Here is an 18,026-nt window from a genome sequence, read left to right as displayed (position 1 = left end):
GCTAATTTTAGTGTGGAAGTGTTCTGGAAGTGGCTCAGACTTGGAAGTTCTGCCCTAAACCAATCCATGTCTCTTCCAGGGTAAGTTTTAATAACAGCTGCAGTGTTTATTTTTGACTGATGTAGTTTTATTTTCCTGAATTGCCTGCTGTGCATACAATTCATGTGGGAAGGATGATTTTTCACTGTTTGCTTTCCAGGACTTGCTACAGAAGTAGAGTTAGACTTGATAAGATATTTTCTGTTCAGAGAAGCTTCTGGATTTGTGGCCCTTGGCTTGAAGAGAGAGCTCCAAACGGAACCCTTTAGTAGGAGTTTAGCTGTCTGGGAGGCTTACATTCTTCAAGCTAAAGGATTGCTGACAGCTTCATCGCATCAGAGGATGGCAACAAATCTCATTCTTGAGAATTAGCTGTGTGGGGGTTGTTTTAGATAAATTGGGGGCAGTTTTGCCACGTGTGACATCAATGCGCAATTGCATGTTGTGGATGACAATGCAACGCAGAAAGCATTTGTCAGCTCTTTTGTTCATATTAATGCCAAACGGGCTGGGGTGGGGGGTGGCGGCGGCGTGGAAGAACGGAGTGCATTCCTAGACACGCACTCAGCAGATGGCTGCGTCTGCTGCTCCGGCTGCTTCCAGTGCAGCTGTGTAAATGGTCAGGAGGAATGAATCCCCCTTCCTGAAACAGAGGGGCTGCAACAGGATTTATTACAGGGTCTGGCTTGGATTTGCACTTTACAGCAGGCTTAAAAGCCCAGCTAAGTGTAAAGTCCTGGTAATTTGAGACGGCTCTTCTTCTTCCCTCAATAGGACTAGCTGTTTGGGCATGTGTCAGTGGCGGCAGGGGGAGACATGAGATATAACTACAAGTTTTGGGGAGACTTTAGCCCAGCCTTCTCCAGCTTGGTGGCCTCTGCAGGTGTTGCACCAAAACTCGCATCATTCCCAGTCAGCAAGGCCATTGACTGGGAATCATGGGAGTTGCTGTCCAGCACATCTGGAGGGCACCGGACTAGGTAAGGCTACTCTAGCCACAGGTGTCAGCCCTATGCGGGGAGTGCTTCTGCTTTCCACTGCCAAGGTGCTCTTATCCTCAAAGGAAACGGACACATCTGTGATAATAGGTTTTACATTCACAATCTGGATCCGTCTCAACCAGCTTAGCATCAGTTTTTGGGTACCAGAATGGGGCAGAGAGATGTAAGCCTTGGGGCACCGTGTGCTTTAAAGGTCTTCTGTGCCAGCTCCATTGAAACGAATGAAGGGTTCGAGGCGCAATAGTGCTCTTGTCCAACTCCCATTTTAGTGGGACGTGTGCAGGTGAACGTCCTCCTGTGATGAGGAGAGGGCTGTTTGCTTTTTCCTTCTTGGGCACCAAAGTGTTGCCTTCTTGCAGGGGTGGGGAACCTCCAGGCGGGATTCAGCCCACCTGGCCTAACTATTCTGGCCTGCCGTGTCTGCCCCTCAGTCTCCACCCACCCCACCGCACCCAACGCACACAGCAATTCGGCTTTTTTAAAAGCTTCCATTAGCACACATGGAGGCTTTTTGAAAAAAAGAAGGAAGGAAACTGAATTGCTGCAGACTTGGGATTTGCAGCTGGGAAGGGAAGGTTTCCCCACATGCGTTGCCCCTGAAATCCTCCCCTCGATGTGTCAATTAGGCCTTTAAATGAGTGGAGGGAGGAGAGGGGGAGGGTGTCTGTGTGTGTCTGTGTGGGGGATGGGTGGCTCTGGCATTCGTGGCATGCGCACCCCCCACGCCCATTTCCCTGGGGACAATGCAGCCCTCGGGTAGGGGGCGGCTCCCGCTCCTGCCTTTACTGAATGCAAAGGACGGCAGGATAAAAGCAGGTCTTGAGTCAGGGCAGCAGCCTGTAATCCCCAGCTGGTCAATGCATTGTTTAGAGCTCTGCCTTTGCCCTGTCCCAAGGGCTGGAGGGATGTTGCAGCACATCCCTTTTGTCCTTGCATTGCACCTGAGGCCAGGGGTGAGGCTGAGAGCGGCTGAGTGACCCAGGAGCTCCATGGCAGAGTTTGAAACAGGGGCGCCACCTGTGCCTCCAGTGACAAAGATGGACTGTGAGCATTCCCCAGGTGACAGGCCCGATCTTTAGAGCACAGAGGAGGAATGTGTGGCCCGCAATGGATGCTGGGCTGCAACTCCTACCGTCCCTGACCATTGGTCATTGGCTGATGGCAGTTGCAGACCAACCACATCTGGGAGGCTGTGCATTGCCCACTCCTGATTCCAGGGGGTTACAACCCCTTCTGGAACACCTTGGATACCACTTACCTGATCAGGCAAACTATTAAACCTGTCTTGTCTGGCTTGAGCTTCAGTTTATTGGCCCATATCTGACCATTTACCAACTCCAGGCACAGATTTAGCATTCAAACCTGCATTAGATAAAAAGGTATCCACATACTGATGACATCTTACTCCAAATCTCCAGATGACCTCAGCAGTTTCACATAGATATTGTAAAGCCTAGGCGACAAAAGAGAACCCAGTGGGACCTCAAAGCATAAATTGATGGAGTTGAGAGGAAGCCTTCAGCAGCACCATCTGGGGTTGGCTATCCAGATAGAAATGGAATAGCTAAAAAATAATTCCCCCAACCCCTGGCACATACAACCTGTCCAGAAGGATACAGTGGTTGATGGTATCAAAAGCCACTGAAGAGTCGAAGAGAATCAACAAGGCCACATTCCACCCATCTGTTTCCTGGCAAAGATCATCCTACAGGGCAACCAAGGCAGTGTCTGTGTCAAAACCAGACATGACCCCCAACTGGAATGGCTCTAGAAAAAAACCCAGTTTCATTGAAGAATCCTGGCAGGCACCTGCTCAGGGTGGCAAATCTTGCCTAGGAAGGGAATGCTAGCCACCAGCTGACAGTTGATCACATCTTCTGGAACTGTGGTGGGCCTCTTCAGTAGCTGCAGTACCACAGTAGTTGGAACTTCCCCTTTCCCAAAAGTGCATTTACCCCCTTGACAGCCAGACCCTCCATCCCTGCTAGATGTAATAAAGGCCTGGCTGGACGTGGCCAAGCATCTTGCCCACATCCTCAGGCCTTAAGAACTGAAATTCACCCAACAGAACTGTACCAGATGATGCCCTGAACACTTCCCTTGCCTAACCTGCATGAACTGTGGTATCCGGATGGTGAGGTCCACCAGAAGCTTTTATCGTCCCAGGGCCTGACAAGCCTGTGCTGCCATTGCGCTACCGAGGGCTGCTTCATGCCTCCTGCTGGGAGCAAAATCTCTGCTTTGCCGCCATCGCTGCCACAGCGGATGAGGCACAACCTGAGCCTGGTTCTGCATCTTTTGACTCCCACACGGGCTCCCTTTTTTGAAAGAGGTTTGTGCCTTCCAGGCTTCTGTGGCTGTGGACGCCGCCCTTTGTAAATCAGCGATTCTGCTCCTGCTAATCATCTTAATCATCCACCTCCCTTCTGAACAGAGCTCCTCCTCTTTCTCCACCCTTGGGGTAGAACCTGCAAAGGAAGGAGGAAGAAACCTGACAACTGCTCAGCCAGTCTCAAAGCTTTGGGGAGCATGACAGTCCTGCCCCATAGTTCATAGTTCCATGGGTTGCTGAGAAGCAGCTCCTTGCGACAATGAGAACGAAGAAACGTCAACCGAGGAGCAGTTGGTCTTGGGTCTGGCGCTCCTGCGCGAGCAGCAAGGCTCCCGAATCAGCAGGAGGTGAAGCCAGGCCCTGCCATGGCCATGTCGGCTGAGTAGAAGCAGTCAGACAGGTTTGCAGCTGAGCTGGTTTAGCCGGTGCTCCAGAGATGGGAAACTACTTGCCTGCCCCAACGTACCCCGTCCGGAAGGGGCCCTTTCGGTAAGTCCCTCCCCACTCCATGTGTTTGCATCCAAAAGCCACGAGGGAGGGCGGTAGCAGGCTTTGCATGCCAGACCGGCTGGACCCTTCGTGCTAGAGTACTGACAGAGCACCTTGAATTCTGCCTTTGCCACATGTAAAGAGGAGGAGAGGCATGGCAGCTGCAGGCTGCCTTTGCTGGTTCATCCTGGGGTTCACTTTTCATCCTGCAGCAGTTTTGGTGAAGTTAATCCCATAATGCTGATGTTGTGTCTTTTCCCAATGAAATGATGGGCATGTAAAATGGAGACCTCTTGGCATGGAGCTTGTTGGGTGTCTTCAGGCCAGTTTCCCTGGAGGGAGAGGAAGAAATGGGGTAATCCTGTATATATTCTCATATACAAATGTAATAGATCAGCTTTGTCCAGCCTGTGGTCTTGAACTGCAACTTCCAGCATCCCCCAGCCAGCATAGCTGGGAGCTGTAGTCCGACACATCTGGAGGGTATTTATCTATCTAACATTGTTTCTAGGTGCCTAGATTGGAATAGATAATAGCTTAGGAGCACACATGAGAAGTGGAAAGTGAGACTAATGAGATCTTGTTAAAGAGGGGGAGGTTATGATGTAATATGAGATTGGGAAGTCACAATGATTTCAGAATGTGTTGCTTTTGTACTGATGGCATATACCACTTCATAAGCAGCTGTTGAAGCTAAAGGCAGCAGAAAATGCCGCTGTTTTCTTTGGCATAGGCATCCCTCTTAAGATGGTACCTAAACATTGGAATCTGGGACTAAAGCTTATACCTGATCCCTTGTCAGCACTGTGTAGATTTCAGGGACTTGCCATTGCCTGAGTTTTCTTTAGCAAGAGTGCCTTATTTGAAAATGAAAAATAAATAATGGGCCTTTAAGTGTAATGAGAAAGAAATAGTGTGGTGCACCATCAAGAGGGGGCCTGGATGTGGTACATGCACCATCTCTTCTCAAGGGCCAACTCTGGAAGCTGCAGGCTGAACTCCTAGAGTAAACTGAGCCATGTGGATCTACAGGGTGTATGAGCTCATCTACTACAGGTGGTCTTACTATTAATCATTGGGAGGTGCCCTGGGAACTTTCTGTGGTTGAAGAGTGAGGTGAAAATGCAATCAATCAATCAATAACTGAAAAGGTCTGTCTCTGTTCCACATAAACATGATGTTTTGTCCTTAGAACAAAGCATCTTTTGGAGGGTTTACACATGGGGGGACCTGGGTTCCAAACTCTGTTCAATCATGAAGCTTAGTTGGTAGGTGGACACACACACACACAGACACTTGGGAATTTGTATCATTGAGCCCATTGTGTAAAATGCTTTTATAATTGATTTATTATTGACATTCATATAACATCTGGTCTGCTAAAAAGCCATCAAAGTGGTATAAAACAATTTAAACAGTAAACCCCTGCAATAATTATAACAGGAACATTAAAAACTACACATTTTTAAAGGCTAAATTGAAAATCAGTTTGTGTCTTCACAATAAACCTGTAAAATAGGATTCTCCTGCGGCCGAGACAGACTTGCCAAAGGTCACCTGCTGAGCACAGTTTGGTCCCTGGTCCACATCTGTTACCAACAGGGCCAGCTGTCCTCTTCATGAATGCAGAGCTTTTCAGAATAACACATTCTGCAATAGACATCCGATCCCACACTTGAGTCATTCCTCAGTTGCAGTGTGAACAAGTTGTGCATTGCTTTTTGTTCATGTGTCCGTCAGCATACCTGATGGATGAAGACCTCACTCTGCTGTCAAGCACGTCTCCCGTTCCAGATCTGTTTCTCTCCTCGATGTGCTTGGTTTTTGGAGAGGAGGCAGCCACTAGCTAAGATGCTTGCTCCTCTGGAGTGCTTTGTCCCTGCTAGGAAGTGAATGAAAGTTGCTGCTAAAATGGCATTGTGGTGCGTTGATGGTCTTCAAACCTTCTCGGTGTTCAGGGGACAGAGGTTTGTGCCCCAAATTGTTAAGAAATACTGCAGCAAGGTAGCTTTTGTGACTTGTCTCCATTTGTTGCTCTGTGTGTGTGTGTGTGTGTGTGTGTGTGTGTGTGTGTGTGTGTGATACTTTCTCATACATGTCCTTGCCACAAGAGTTCTCCAGTGTCTTTTAGAAATCTCCACTCTTCTGCATGCCTGTTCTCTTCACCTCCATGAAATTGCAGCTGCTTCAGGAATGTGCTGTTAAAACAGAACAGGCTCAAAGCTTTTCCCATTACAGCCACGTTTTCCCAAATACATGTCTTGGTTCAGGGGTAAGCATCATCATTGTTTTAATGGAGTCCTTCACTTTGTATATTGCATGGAGGAAACTGCTTGCTCTCCTGCTCACACTCTTTCTAATTGTTACTGCATTGTTGCATTCTAAGCTGAAGAGATAAGTAAATCTCTTGTAGAAAATACCTTGCAGGTCTCACATTAAAGTCAAGCAACATTAAAAGGTGAGATTAGCAGCACATGTTAACATCTTAAAGTAGCCTCATAGTGGGAGGTTGGGAGGTGAATGTACCTTGCTGTGCATGAGACTTGGCTCTGTGATGGACATGGCGGCCTTACCTCTTTGCTCTAGGACTGGGAATTGGATTCCTTCTGCAGTCCGCAGCCACCTTCAAGGATGGAGGAAAGAAGGGAGGATAACAAATTTGGGAGGCCTCGAATGTCTGCAGAAAGAGTTCTAACACTTGGGAAGGTGTTGGGCAATTAATCATCTTCTACTAAACAGGGCAGCCCGTTTACTAACAGGGACTGGCCAGCGAGACCACATCGCGCCAGTCCTTTTACAACTTCATTGGCTGCCAGTCCAGGTCCGGGCCCGATTCAAAGTGCTGGTACTAACATTCAAAGCTGTAAACAGCTTGGGGCCAGGCTATCTGAAGGAACGTCTCCTCCCATATGTACCTGCCTGGACCCTAAGGTCATCCTCAGGGGTCCTTCTCCGTGAGCCCCTGCCAAAGGAAGTGAGGCAGGTGGCTACCAGGAGGAGGGCCTTCTCCGTTGTGGCACCCCGGCTGTGGAATGAGCTCCCCAGAGAGATTTGCCTGGCGCCTACAGTGTACTCCTTCCATCACCAGCTGAAGACCTTTTTATTTTCTCAGTATTTTAACACCTAATTTAAATTTAAACTTTGCTGTTTTAATTCCGTATTTTAATCTATATCGATTTTTGCTGTCTGGTTTTATTCTGGTTGTGCTTTCTATATTGTATTTTGTATTTGTGTTTTTAGACTGTTGGTCGTTTTATTATGCTTTTCATGGTTTTAATTTTTGTGAACCGCCCAGAGAGCTTTGGCTATTGGGCGGTATAAAAATGTAATAAATAAATCTTCTGGGCACATTTTGGGGGGGGGGGGTGCCTCCCTTCTTGTACTTTAAGAAACTATTCAAATGTATCAGTCTATCTTCTGTGGTGTTTTCCCATTAATGGATAAAAATGAGGGCACAAATTACCTTCACTTAGAAAACTAGTTTCTTGCCTGTCACTTGAATGAACTACTCTGGCCTCAGCTCAGAAAGAGATGGGTTGCTGGGTGGTGGTGGTGGTGATGGTCATGGGTGCTGAGAACATCTCACTCTTCTGACTTCTGAAACCAAGTTGGTTTATAATTTCCCAAGTCTCACTGTGAAGCCAGGTGGTGAATTTGAATTCCATTGAAGTAGGAGGCAGGCAGGCCTGGCCTGGCCTATGGAGAGAAACTCGCGATGGGCATTCTCCTGTGTGACCCCAACAGGAGGGGCTTCCTTCCTACAGCAAGTAATTGTTCCACTTACTCTGCCTGGATCGTATAGTCAGTTGTGCTCTGCATGATAAATTGACACACCTCTTGCCTTTTCTTGGCCTACAGGCCCTCCTGGGCAAAGTGCTTGTTTTCTCTCTGTATTGGGCCTACGGCATGCTTACCAATTTAGGAAAGCGCTTCACGCATCTGGCAAAGTGGGCTCTGCGCCATAAAAGCTTATGCCACAATACATTTTTGGGTCTTCGAGGTGCCACGGGACTTGCTGTGGAGTGTAGACTGCCTTCCCTCTGGCAGGGCCTGCTGGGGGCTGTCATGCAGCGTACACATTTTAGAAATAAATACATGCATGCAGGCTGCAAGCTGGCAGAGCCTTGATTTAAAACTACTCCTTTGGGGGGGGTTGGGGTTGGGCAAGGGCAAGCCAGCCATTACCTTTAAGCCCCTTCCCCTCCCTGTCTGTAATATAGCCGGTCTTGGCATGGTGGCTGCAGCAATCATGAAACTCCTGCAATGTGCTCCAAACACTAACAGCATCTGCTGCATGCAGTGCATGAGTGTGTGCGAACATGGAGTGCGTGTTAATTCTGTGTAGGCATCTCTGTCACGTTTTGGAGCAGCCGAGGGAATGTGAGCAGCTTTCCTACAAGTTTGGGCGGGACCCCGTTGCTGAGCCCGTCCTGCCTGGATTTGTTTAATGATGTCGCAAAGGACGGTTGGCTCACCCAGTTCAGCCCCTCACCTTTTCTCCAGGACGTGTCCCAACAGCCGTCTTTCGGCTCATCAACTGGCTAGAATTTATAAGGTGTGACTCCAATAGAGTTCAAGAATTCCACTGGGGAAGCAGCTCTGGAAATTCTCAATTCTTTCGCCAGTGCCTGGAATTACCTTGCTGCTCTTCAGCTAAGGCCAAGTCAAGTTTATTGTATTTAGCAACCAGCCATTATACAGTTTCATATAGATGTGTTACATTCATTCATTCATTCATTCCCTTGGCCTTTGTGCGCAAGAGCAGGACCAGCACAAGAAATTTAGCTGTTCTAAAAGTTACATATTGATTAAAATCGAGATTTGGCACTTCCAGGCACATGCATGCATGCTGTTGAGGTGAACTAGAGGAGCTTCCGTACCGTTGCAGCTCGGCCTTCTTCGTAAAAGCTGAGCAGGGCCTGCTGGCATGTGCACCAAAAGACATTGTAACAGATAAGTTTAGGGGAGGCTGCGTTGGCGTGTGGTTGGCGCTAGAAGAGTCCAGCCATCATTTAGGGTCCTCTCTGGAACACGGCTCTAAGAAGCCAGCTCCATTAGGCTTTCTTTCTCCTCCAAATGTCACCTGGCAGCAGCCGTTCCATCAAGCTGCAGTGAGGGAGAGAAGGGAAGCAGGGTCGCTTCATCAGCACTGCTGAGAGACCTAAGCTCTACTGCCTGGGTTTGCGTTTTTCCTCCTCCCTCCCCATTCCTTTTCCTTTTATGTTGTATCCTTTAAGTCCTAAATCATAAGTAGGCACTGTGATTATTGATAATTGTAATCCACTCTGGGAGCCTTTTCCACTTGAAGAGGAAGGTAAAAATGCTTCAAATAAATATTGGAACACATGGATGGGAGCTCAAGGAAATGCTGAATAGCCTTGTCCCACAACAGATGACAATGAACGTGGTCATCAGAAGGCCTTGCCAGGCGGCCCCTGAGAAGGAGTATGTCCTCAAGAGAGCAGTGGAACCTCCTCAGGGCACAGCCACTTTCAGGCCGTTCATCCAAAATAAGTAACTCTCTTGTCTTGCTTCTGTATGAAGCAGAACAAAAAAACTGTCTCCCCACTCCTGCTTCACAGAAGCAGCATGTGTTGGATGCCGTTGAAGGCAAGGGCGACAGTGTCCCTAGTAGTCTGACTGTCTAAATAGGCCTCCCCAACCCAGTGCCCTCCAGATGTTTTGGAGCAGCTGCCCTCCCAGAGTGGATTACAATTATCAGTGGCATCTGTGTGGCAGTGCCCTGAGGGTATTGATAGTCACATGCTCCTGGGCCCCCTGGAGCCCACGCTTGCCCCATCCTGGCTGCTGAATTTCCTTAGGCCACTGTGTGTGAGAGTATCCAAAGGAAGCATGGCATTCAGGCGGGAGCACGTGGCATCTCTGGAGCAGGTGACTTGGCTTCGGCTTTCCTGCTTCAGAGCAATGATACATCCCAGAGCCCTCAAAGCCCTAATCTTTCTAGACTGATGCTCATAAATCACTTCTGCGTCCGGTGGTTGGCAAAGCCATACTGCAGGGATGGTCCAGCCCTGGATTTTCTGGCTGGAATGTCTGATACCCGGGTAGAGGCTCAGCCTGTCTCCATGGCCATGGTTTGTGATGCCAGACTGCAGGGGAGTGGCTGGCATTGAAACAAGCGGTGGTACTGCTGCCCGAGTGTTCTTCATCAGTGGGACGTGGTGGAAGGTAGAGCCTGGTGATGTGGCCCTCGCCAGGGCATCTGGCTTACCAAAATCTTTGCGGATCGCTGGACAGATCATTGTCCTCTCACCTGGACTGAAATCCTTCCCCCGTGGGCTTGCTAGGTGGGCTTGGTTCTGTGTCAGACTTGCCAAAGTAGCTGTTGTGGGAGGGACCGGAGCCTGACCGCCTTCTCAGTGGGGCTTCCTCCTTTGACCTTTGCTTCCTTGCAGGCCTCCAAAGGCACTGTCCCTTCTACTTACCCACCCATCCTCAGGGTGTTTTTTTTTAAAAAAAAAAAATCAATGGCCACTATAGCAGGTTGTAGGATAGAAGAGGTGGGTATTTATTTTATACAATAGAATATATCATTCAAAGTCAGGAATTAGTCCATCATCCCTTTTTGTCTGCCTTCCCATTGACCAATTCTCATGAAACACACTTCATTGGAAAGCTCTTGACACGCAGATTCCACAAATAACAGTTTTCATTATAATTCAAAGTTAGGAGTTTATTTATGTCCATAAAGGGTTTTTTTTTTAATTCCATCTTCTATAATAATATACTAAAAGTTTTATTTTTAATATCAAAAAATGTCAAGGATAAATAAACAAACAAAATTAATTGCAAATTGGATCCAAATGAAATATGAACACACAAAAAAGTCTCTATACCCAGGTATATACCCAGGTGCAGGCCAAAGTACAATGATATGCCAGTAACATATGGCCTGTTAACAAACCATGAAGGGATTAAGAGACACCTACAGTTAAAAGTAACCCAGTCAAAGTTTAGGTAAACCTGTCATTAGCATTGATTTTTCTCTGTGAACTGTGCTCGTGGGTAATCAACGGATTTATTTTATTTCCTAGCTGCTCTGAATGCCAGGACGTCCTCACAAACTGGTACTATGAAAAGGATGGGAAGCTCTACTGCCATAAAGACTACTGGAGGAAGTTTGGAGAATTATGCCATGGCTGCTCTCTGCTGATGACAGGGCCTGTGATGGTAAGGCGGTGCCATTTGTCCTTCCTGCTCACTTGGGTGTCCCAGGGCCGAGGGGAAGTTCCAGGCTTCTTGCACTGCTGCGTGTCTCAATTTCCAGAAGGTTGTTTGGGGGGTTTAAGTCTGCTTCTGCCAACCTGGTACCCTCCAAATGTGTTGGACTGTAGCTATGCTGCCTGGGGGATGCCGGGAGTTGTAGTCCAACATATCTGGAGGGCACCAGGCTGGGGAGGCTGGTTTAAGCAATTTAGCAAGATTACAGTTCGGAGCCTTCCTGATGACATCAGATTTTGTTTTCCCTGAAAGTTTGCCTGACTAACGTGCCTTCTGGAAAGTGGGTGGCCATGCCAGGGAGCGGCAGCTTTGTTCTGCAACGGTTGGGAAGGAGTTTCAAGCAAAAACATTTCCAGTTGGGCCTCCAAACTGCTCCTGCCTGCCTGCTTCAGTGCCTGGGACTTTTCTGCTTCCGTACAGCCCCACGTTTCCTTTCCTCTCTGGCCTGCCAGCACTCAGGTTGCATTCACCTCAGCCAAGAATGGCCTGCCTTTGGGGTCTTGTCTTCACACGCAGTGGAGAACAGAGCAGCCCTCAGGGGTACAGAAGCTGGCGATCCCTGCGCTAGAGGCAGCGAGATGCTGGCAGGAACGTTTGGGCTTCTGACACTTTGGCATTGCTCACACCAGTCTAGGACAGCTGTGGACAGGTCCAGTCCATCTTAGCACTGCTCTGTTCTCCAGAGCGTGGTGTCAGGGCCAAGAAATGTGTGTGTGGCCTCACGAACCGATTCCCTCACGAGTGCTCAGTTTGTGCATTGACAGGGGTGCACTCTGCCAAGATACACTCCCCAGGTGAGCCCTTCATCCACCTGGCCCGGCCATCTGCTCTGGCTGGCAGAAGCTCCCCAGGGTCCTCCCAGCCCCTGCTGGCCAAGAGACTTTTTTCAAAAGTGGACATGTTGCCAGGGGTGATGTTTGGGGCCTTCTGCTTGTGCTGGGCCACTGAGCCCCGGGCCCCTGCCAGTCATGGAGCACGTGTGCCCAACACAGGGTCGCTTGGAAAATCAGTGCACTTGAGTGTTGCATCTCTCTCTGATTCTCTTTCTAACACTTAAAGAGTGAAACCCTTTAGGCAAATGCATTTTACTGCTGATGAATAGAACTATGGGCAAAGGTCTCTCCATACCCGGATTTAAACCTTGGGAGCTCATTGGGCTAGAGAAAACGTTTTCCAGGTCTGACCGGCCTTCCCCAACTCGGTGCCTTCCAGAAGTGTTGGAGTGCAATTCCCATGCTGGGAGTTGTAGTTCAATGCATCTAGAGGGCACCAGGTTGGGGTGGCTGGTCGGATCCATGGCTGCCTGCTTTAGGGAAGCTGCAGGTCAGCATAACTTCTGGCAAAATAGGGGCCTGGAACTAGACTCCCTTCCAGCAATTGCCCGGTCTTGTTCATGGGATTTTGGGGGTGGGGGTGGGGATCGCCTTCCATTTGTAACCCTCCCATGTCATCCACCCCTTCTTCCACCTTTATTCCCTTACAGAAAATCGGGGGGGGGGCAAGACGGGACAGCGGCAAAAGCACAGTCTCTTTGGACTGGTTGTTCTTGGGTCTGTCTGCCTGTAAACATTGCTACGATCACAGGCATTGCTTTCTGAGACTCCTAGTGGTCTCTAGAAGAAGCTCAGTCCCAACAAACTTTCCAGAGGGAAAACCATGCTAGTCTGTTTCACCAAAACCAGCAAAGAGCCTTGTGGCACCTTAAAGACTAATGAATTGCTAAAAACTGCTAAGATGTGACCTCGGTGACCCCCTCCGACCGTCCTGGGGCAGCAGTGAGCCTTCCCCTTCCACAGGCCTTGGCTAGACGGCCTGTCCTTGCTTACAGAAAGCGGCCCGGCACCAACCTTCCCCAACCTGGTGCCCCCTAGTTGCATTGGATTGCAACTCCCATCATTCCCAGCAGCACATCTGAAGGGGGAGCTGCTGTAAGCCTTTGCAGACCACAGTCCACTTCATCAGCTATATCAAGAGTTCCCCTCAACCGGCAGGTGTACCGGTGCCTGATGGGAGGTGGGGGTGGGGGTTATTGTATTGATGGGAGGTGGGGGTGGGGGTTATTGGAACTGAAGTGCAGGTAATGACCTTATGAACACCAGCATTCACACGGCAGTCGTTGGACAGAAATGCAGCCGTACTTGCAGTGGAGAGTGGATTATGAGCTCCGTCGTTAGGTCCATGTAATGGTTTTGCCAGAGTAGACACAGCCTGGGCCTGCTGCTGGGGGGTGGGGGCCTGGGGCCTGGGCCTCTGCCGTGTGGCCAGTTGTTGCTGCCAGGCCGCTTTCTGTAAGCAAGGACGGGCTGACCAGCTGAGGCCTGTGGAAGGGAAGGCTCACTGCTGCCCCAGGACAGTCGGAGGGGGTCACCGAGGTCACATCTTAGCAGTTTTTAGTAGGGAACTGTTGGGGACTGTTCTCGTGTTTTCTCTTCTGGGTCTGTCCTGCAGTAGATTATTCCTGGGCACTAGTCTGGCCCTGTTAATACGTTTTCTTTGTCACTTTGTTTGGTGGGTATCACAGACTTAGAAAAGCCTGATTTAGATCCTTAAATCGTGAGTCACTATCTGATGGGTCTGAACAGATGTGGTTGTATTGTAGAGCTTAGCCAGAGATAATGAATTTTGGGGGCGGGGGTGTTCTCGATGGGAGGTTAGGGTCATGTAAACATGTGGAGCAGTCAGGCTGCTCCTGATATATATCCATTGTGTAGTTGCACAATCATGTCCAGAAGGTGAACCTCTTGCACGGACTGGTCTAAGCTCATGTTGATAGTGGGGGGAAAGGTTTTGAAGTCCTGCTGGAATTGCGCCTGGGCTTCTTATCTGTGATTCTGGATAACAGAAGATGCGTCTTGGGTAGGGAAAGTGGCTTTCGGGGACAGGAGTTGGGAAAGCAGCATGCTAAAACAGCCACAAAAATGTTGGCATCCTGTGGGGCCAGGCGAGTCCTCCCTGCAGCAGTGCCATGGGTCGGAAGACATGCGTCCTGCCCCAAGCTGGAGTAACTGTGTGGGACACTGCGCCAAAGGAGCCTTCCCCAAGCTGGTGCCCTCCAGATGTGTTGAACTCCTCCTCCTCTACGTCTTCACCATTATGGCCTCAATGGAGTTGCAGTCTGGAGGGCACCAGGTTGGGGAAGGCCTCAAGACCCATGGTACCTAGGGTAGTGATTTCTGTGAAAGTGTCAATGGATTGTAGTTTCCTCAGGAAGCCAGTGTTTCTTTGTAAATGATGAATTGTGTTCACTTCCTTACACGCACACACTCACATGCCTCATACATGCTCTCTGCCGGCATTCTCAGGTCTTTCATTTGATTCAGCCCTTTACATGCCATGGCTGCTTCAAGAGCCGCTTCAATACCAAACTACGGCTGGCATTCAGGCACCAGCTTTGTTCATGAGCACTCCTATTAGGCCTCAGTAGGATCGGGCTCTTGGCCAGCAGGTTTTGACTCCAGGGGAGCTGTTCGCCTGTCCAAGTGGTGCAGAAGCTTGTGTATGATCCAGAGCAGCAAACAAGGACCAGGCCAAGCATGCTGTCAAACACAGAGGCTAGGGAAAGGGAGCTGGAGTTACATAGGGTCCCCATGCTAGGAAAAGGTGGCTGAGATTGAGCAGCCGGTTCGGAAGCCCAGGATTGATAGATCCTTGAGGGTCACCTGGCTGGAGGTTCAGGCAGGCTGGTGTTGCAGCCTAGGGAGCACTCCTGAAGGGGAGGAGAGGAGGGCCAGGATCTCCTCTCGATCCTCCCAGATTGCAAGACACGGAATCATGGGCTCAAGTGACAGGAAGCCAGATTCCGGCTGGCCAACAGGAAAAATATTCTGACAATTAGAGCGGTACAACAACGGAACCTACAACAAGCCTAGGGAGGTTGTGGGCTCTTCCACTGTAGAGGCCTTCAAGAGGCAGCTGGACAACCATCTCTCAGGGATGCTTTAGGGTGGATTCCTGCATTGAGCAGGGGGTTGGATGGCCTTATAGGCCCCTTCTAACTCTACTATTCTATGATTCTAAATCCAGAGCTGACAGTAGGATCAGAGGTCTGGTGCTGCTGCTGCAGGAGGTAAAGCACCAGAGCCTGACTGCTGGAAGGCCCAGTTTGAGAGGCGCTCACACCCCAGGGCCTTAAAGCTCCCTCCTCTTTTAATGAACTACTTCTGCCTTTGCAGAATCAGTTTAAGTTTACATCCGAACCACGGCACAATCCTATTTTGGAGGGATGATATAGTCCATTTTCAGGAAAGAGGCAATGGCTTAAAACTCGGTTGGGATTTAATTTAATTTGGGGGTCCTTAAAGCAACCCAGCTTTCATTCTGTGCCCTTGGCTGAAACCTCATTTTTCTGCAGGTGGCTGGTGAATACAAGTACCACCCAGAATGCTTTGCGTGTATGAGCTGCAAGGTGATAATTGAAGATGGTGATACCTACGCGTTGGTGCAACACTCCGCCCTCTACTGGTAAGACAGGGCTGCCTGCGCCTCGCGGCGTGCTCAGTTCTGGGGAGCAGGGCAGGCGTCTCTCGTACGGCGCCGGAATGAGCCAAGCTAGCCCTTTGACCTGCTGCCACAGGGGCCTTGACCTGTCTGGTGCAGCTGGTGCTCATAGTTTCAAGGATCTTATCCTGGCCGCCATGTTTGTTTATGAGAATGCACATGGGCTCATAAGCATCTGAGGAATTTGGGTGGTGGATTGCTGGACAATGTTTTGGGCAGCAGGAAACATCTGCGCCAGCGTGTGGGATGTCAAAGCCATCGCAGCCATTTCAGGCAGGGGTAGAGGTGTTCGGAGAGGCTCGCTTGGACCGCTCTAGGTTGGTCGTTGAGGAGCTGTAGCGCAGTGTCCTCCGTTTTTTTGACGTACAGCAGGGTAGGAATCTCACTAAAATGGCTGCCTCTGCTGTCTTCTTTAGTGGGAAATGTCATAACCAGATTGTGCTGACGCCCATGGTAGAAAGGCTTTCTACAGAGTCCCTGTGTGAACAGCTGCCCTACACACTGACTCTCCTCTCCATGCCTGCAGCCACGGATGGCAAGCGAGGGTTCACGGTGGCCGTTGAAAGTGGCCGTTCAACCTACGCCACTAGTGTCCAAGTGAAAGAGTGAGTATAAAGCTCTTGTGGCATTACAAAATCTCCTGCTTCTGAGCTCTGAAACTCCATGCCTGCGTTTATGCTACAAACCGTACATCTGGGAACCCCAATTCATGGACATTTGGCTTTGTATCACAATATCTGGCAGATTCCACACACGCACCCGCCCTCTCCTTACATATTCAGCCCTTTTCTTACAAATAAAAAGAGGAGAGACCCCCTGGCACTTGGGGAAGGAGCAGAGGAAGGTGGTGGTGGTGGTGGTGGTAGCAAAGTCCGTTCCTCTTGTGGATTTTTGCGTATTCACTTGGAAGCACAAGCATGGAGACGATGGCCTGCCTATCTTGGCATGTCAGGAATGCTTGTTGTGATATTGCGTCATTCAGAGGAGAACTAGCTCAGCCTTCCCCAACACTGTGCTCTCCAGATGTTTCGGACTACAGCTCCCAGTAATCCTGGCCATTGAGCATACTTGCCGGGGCTGATAGGAGTTAAAGTCCAAAACATTTGGAGGGCACCAAATTGGGGGAGGCTGCTTTAGCTCTTCCTCTCCTCCCTTGGCCGTGTGTTGTCACTCACTGGGGACTCGGCAAGTGTCCTTCTGATCCGGACCCCCTGTCCCCTTTATTTAGAGTCAGCCGAATGCACATTAGTCCTGATGTGCAAAATGCCCTTCACCCTGGAGACAGGATCCTGGAGATAAACGGGACCCCAGTTCGCACACTACAAACGGAAGAGGTATGTTCTTACCTGAGGGCTCCTGGAGTCTCTCCTTCTCCCTTTCAGCTCCTTGTGACTTGAGGAGCCAAACAGGGCGCCTTTTAGGGGGAGAGCGGCAGCTCAGAGCACCTGCTTGGCATGCCAGCACAGCCCTGTCCCCAGCATCTGTAGGCCGGCGTGGATGATCCCTGCCTGAAGGTCAGCGTAGACAGTGCGGACTAGATGGACCATAAGCGGTGTGGGCGCATCACCTGTGTAGGATCTGCGCCTGTGCGGGGCCTCGATTTGGGAAATACCCTGTAGCTGAGGAAGTTTGGGGGCCTTCAAAGTCTCTAGGGAGACTCTGAATCTCTCCTCAAGGCACCAGCTCCAGACAAAAGTGAGTTTTCATGCTCGTCAGCTGTCTTTCCAGTGCTGAGTGCCAAATTTTGTATTCGGGGCAATTGAACAGGGCCCCTGGCTGAGGTATAGGCTGATGCAACTAGTTAAGTAACCTCATAGTGCCTTAACTGTGTGTTGCCTGTTTTGGGTCTGTTTATTCTTTGAACAGCCTCTTTCTGTGCTCCCGTGTAATCAAGCGGGTAATGCCAAGCTTCATCTTTCCTTGATGTGGGAGGAAAACTGTAGCAGCCCCTATGGAAATTTCCCCCCAGCTTTGCTTTGTTCCTCAGGTAGAGGACCTGATCCGCAAGACGAGCCAGACTCTTCAGCTGCTGATTGAGCATGACCCTGTTTCTCAGCGCCTGGACCGGCTGCGCCTGGACTCCCGCTTGCCAGGGCGCGTGAAAAAGCCCTCCTCTCCCTGCCCCATTTCTGCCCTGGACCTTAAGGAGAATCTGGAAGGAACGCTGCGACGGCGCTCCCTCAGGTACCCAGTCGAGATTAAACTGCCGTAAACCTGACTGCGGGTCTCCAACTGCCTTTTACTGTGGCTATATGGATTTGGTGGGGAATAGACAAGGCAACTAGAATATGCGCCAACAGTGTGATGTGGCTGCAAAAAAAGCAACTGCTATTTTGGGCTGCATTAATAGAAGTATAGCTTCCAAATCGTGTCAGGTACTGGTTCCTCTCTATTCAGTCCTGGTTAGGCCTCATCTTGAGTATTGC

General features: G+C 49.8%; 1 protein-coding gene across 2 annotated transcripts in view; it reads left to right on the top strand.

The window, feature by feature from the left end:
- The window catches only part of LIMK2 (LIM domain kinase 2), a 53,911-nt gene that overhangs the window by 17,905 nt on the left and 17,980 nt on the right, over window positions 1-18,026 (top strand). Inside the window, exons 1-6 of one of the 2 annotated variants that reach the window (XM_063144136.1) lie at window positions 3,505-3,861; window positions 10,917-11,052; window positions 15,455-15,564; window positions 16,017-16,205; window positions 16,829-16,934; window positions 17,588-17,784. In XM_063144136.1, coding sequence (XP_063000206.1) covers window positions 3,809-3,861; window positions 10,917-11,052; window positions 15,455-15,564; window positions 16,017-16,205; window positions 16,829-16,934; window positions 17,588-17,784 — 791 coding nt within the window. In that variant the 5' untranslated portion in view covers window positions 3,505-3,808. Of the gene's footprint in view, window positions 1-3,504; window positions 3,862-10,916; window positions 11,053-15,454; window positions 15,565-16,016; window positions 16,206-16,828; window positions 16,935-17,587; window positions 17,785-18,026 lie in introns of those variants that run through there. The other variant, XM_063144135.1, reaches the window with a different exon arrangement.

This window comes from Elgaria multicarinata, chromosome 18 (assembly GCF_023053635.1).
Source record: "Elgaria multicarinata webbii isolate HBS135686 ecotype San Diego chromosome 18, rElgMul1.1.pri, whole genome shotgun sequence".
Lineage (NCBI taxonomy): Eukaryota > Metazoa > Chordata > Lepidosauria > Squamata > Anguidae > Elgaria > Elgaria multicarinata.
The sequence above is the reverse complement of the archived record's forward strand: the minus strand, read 5'-3'. Positions and strand labels throughout refer to the sequence as shown.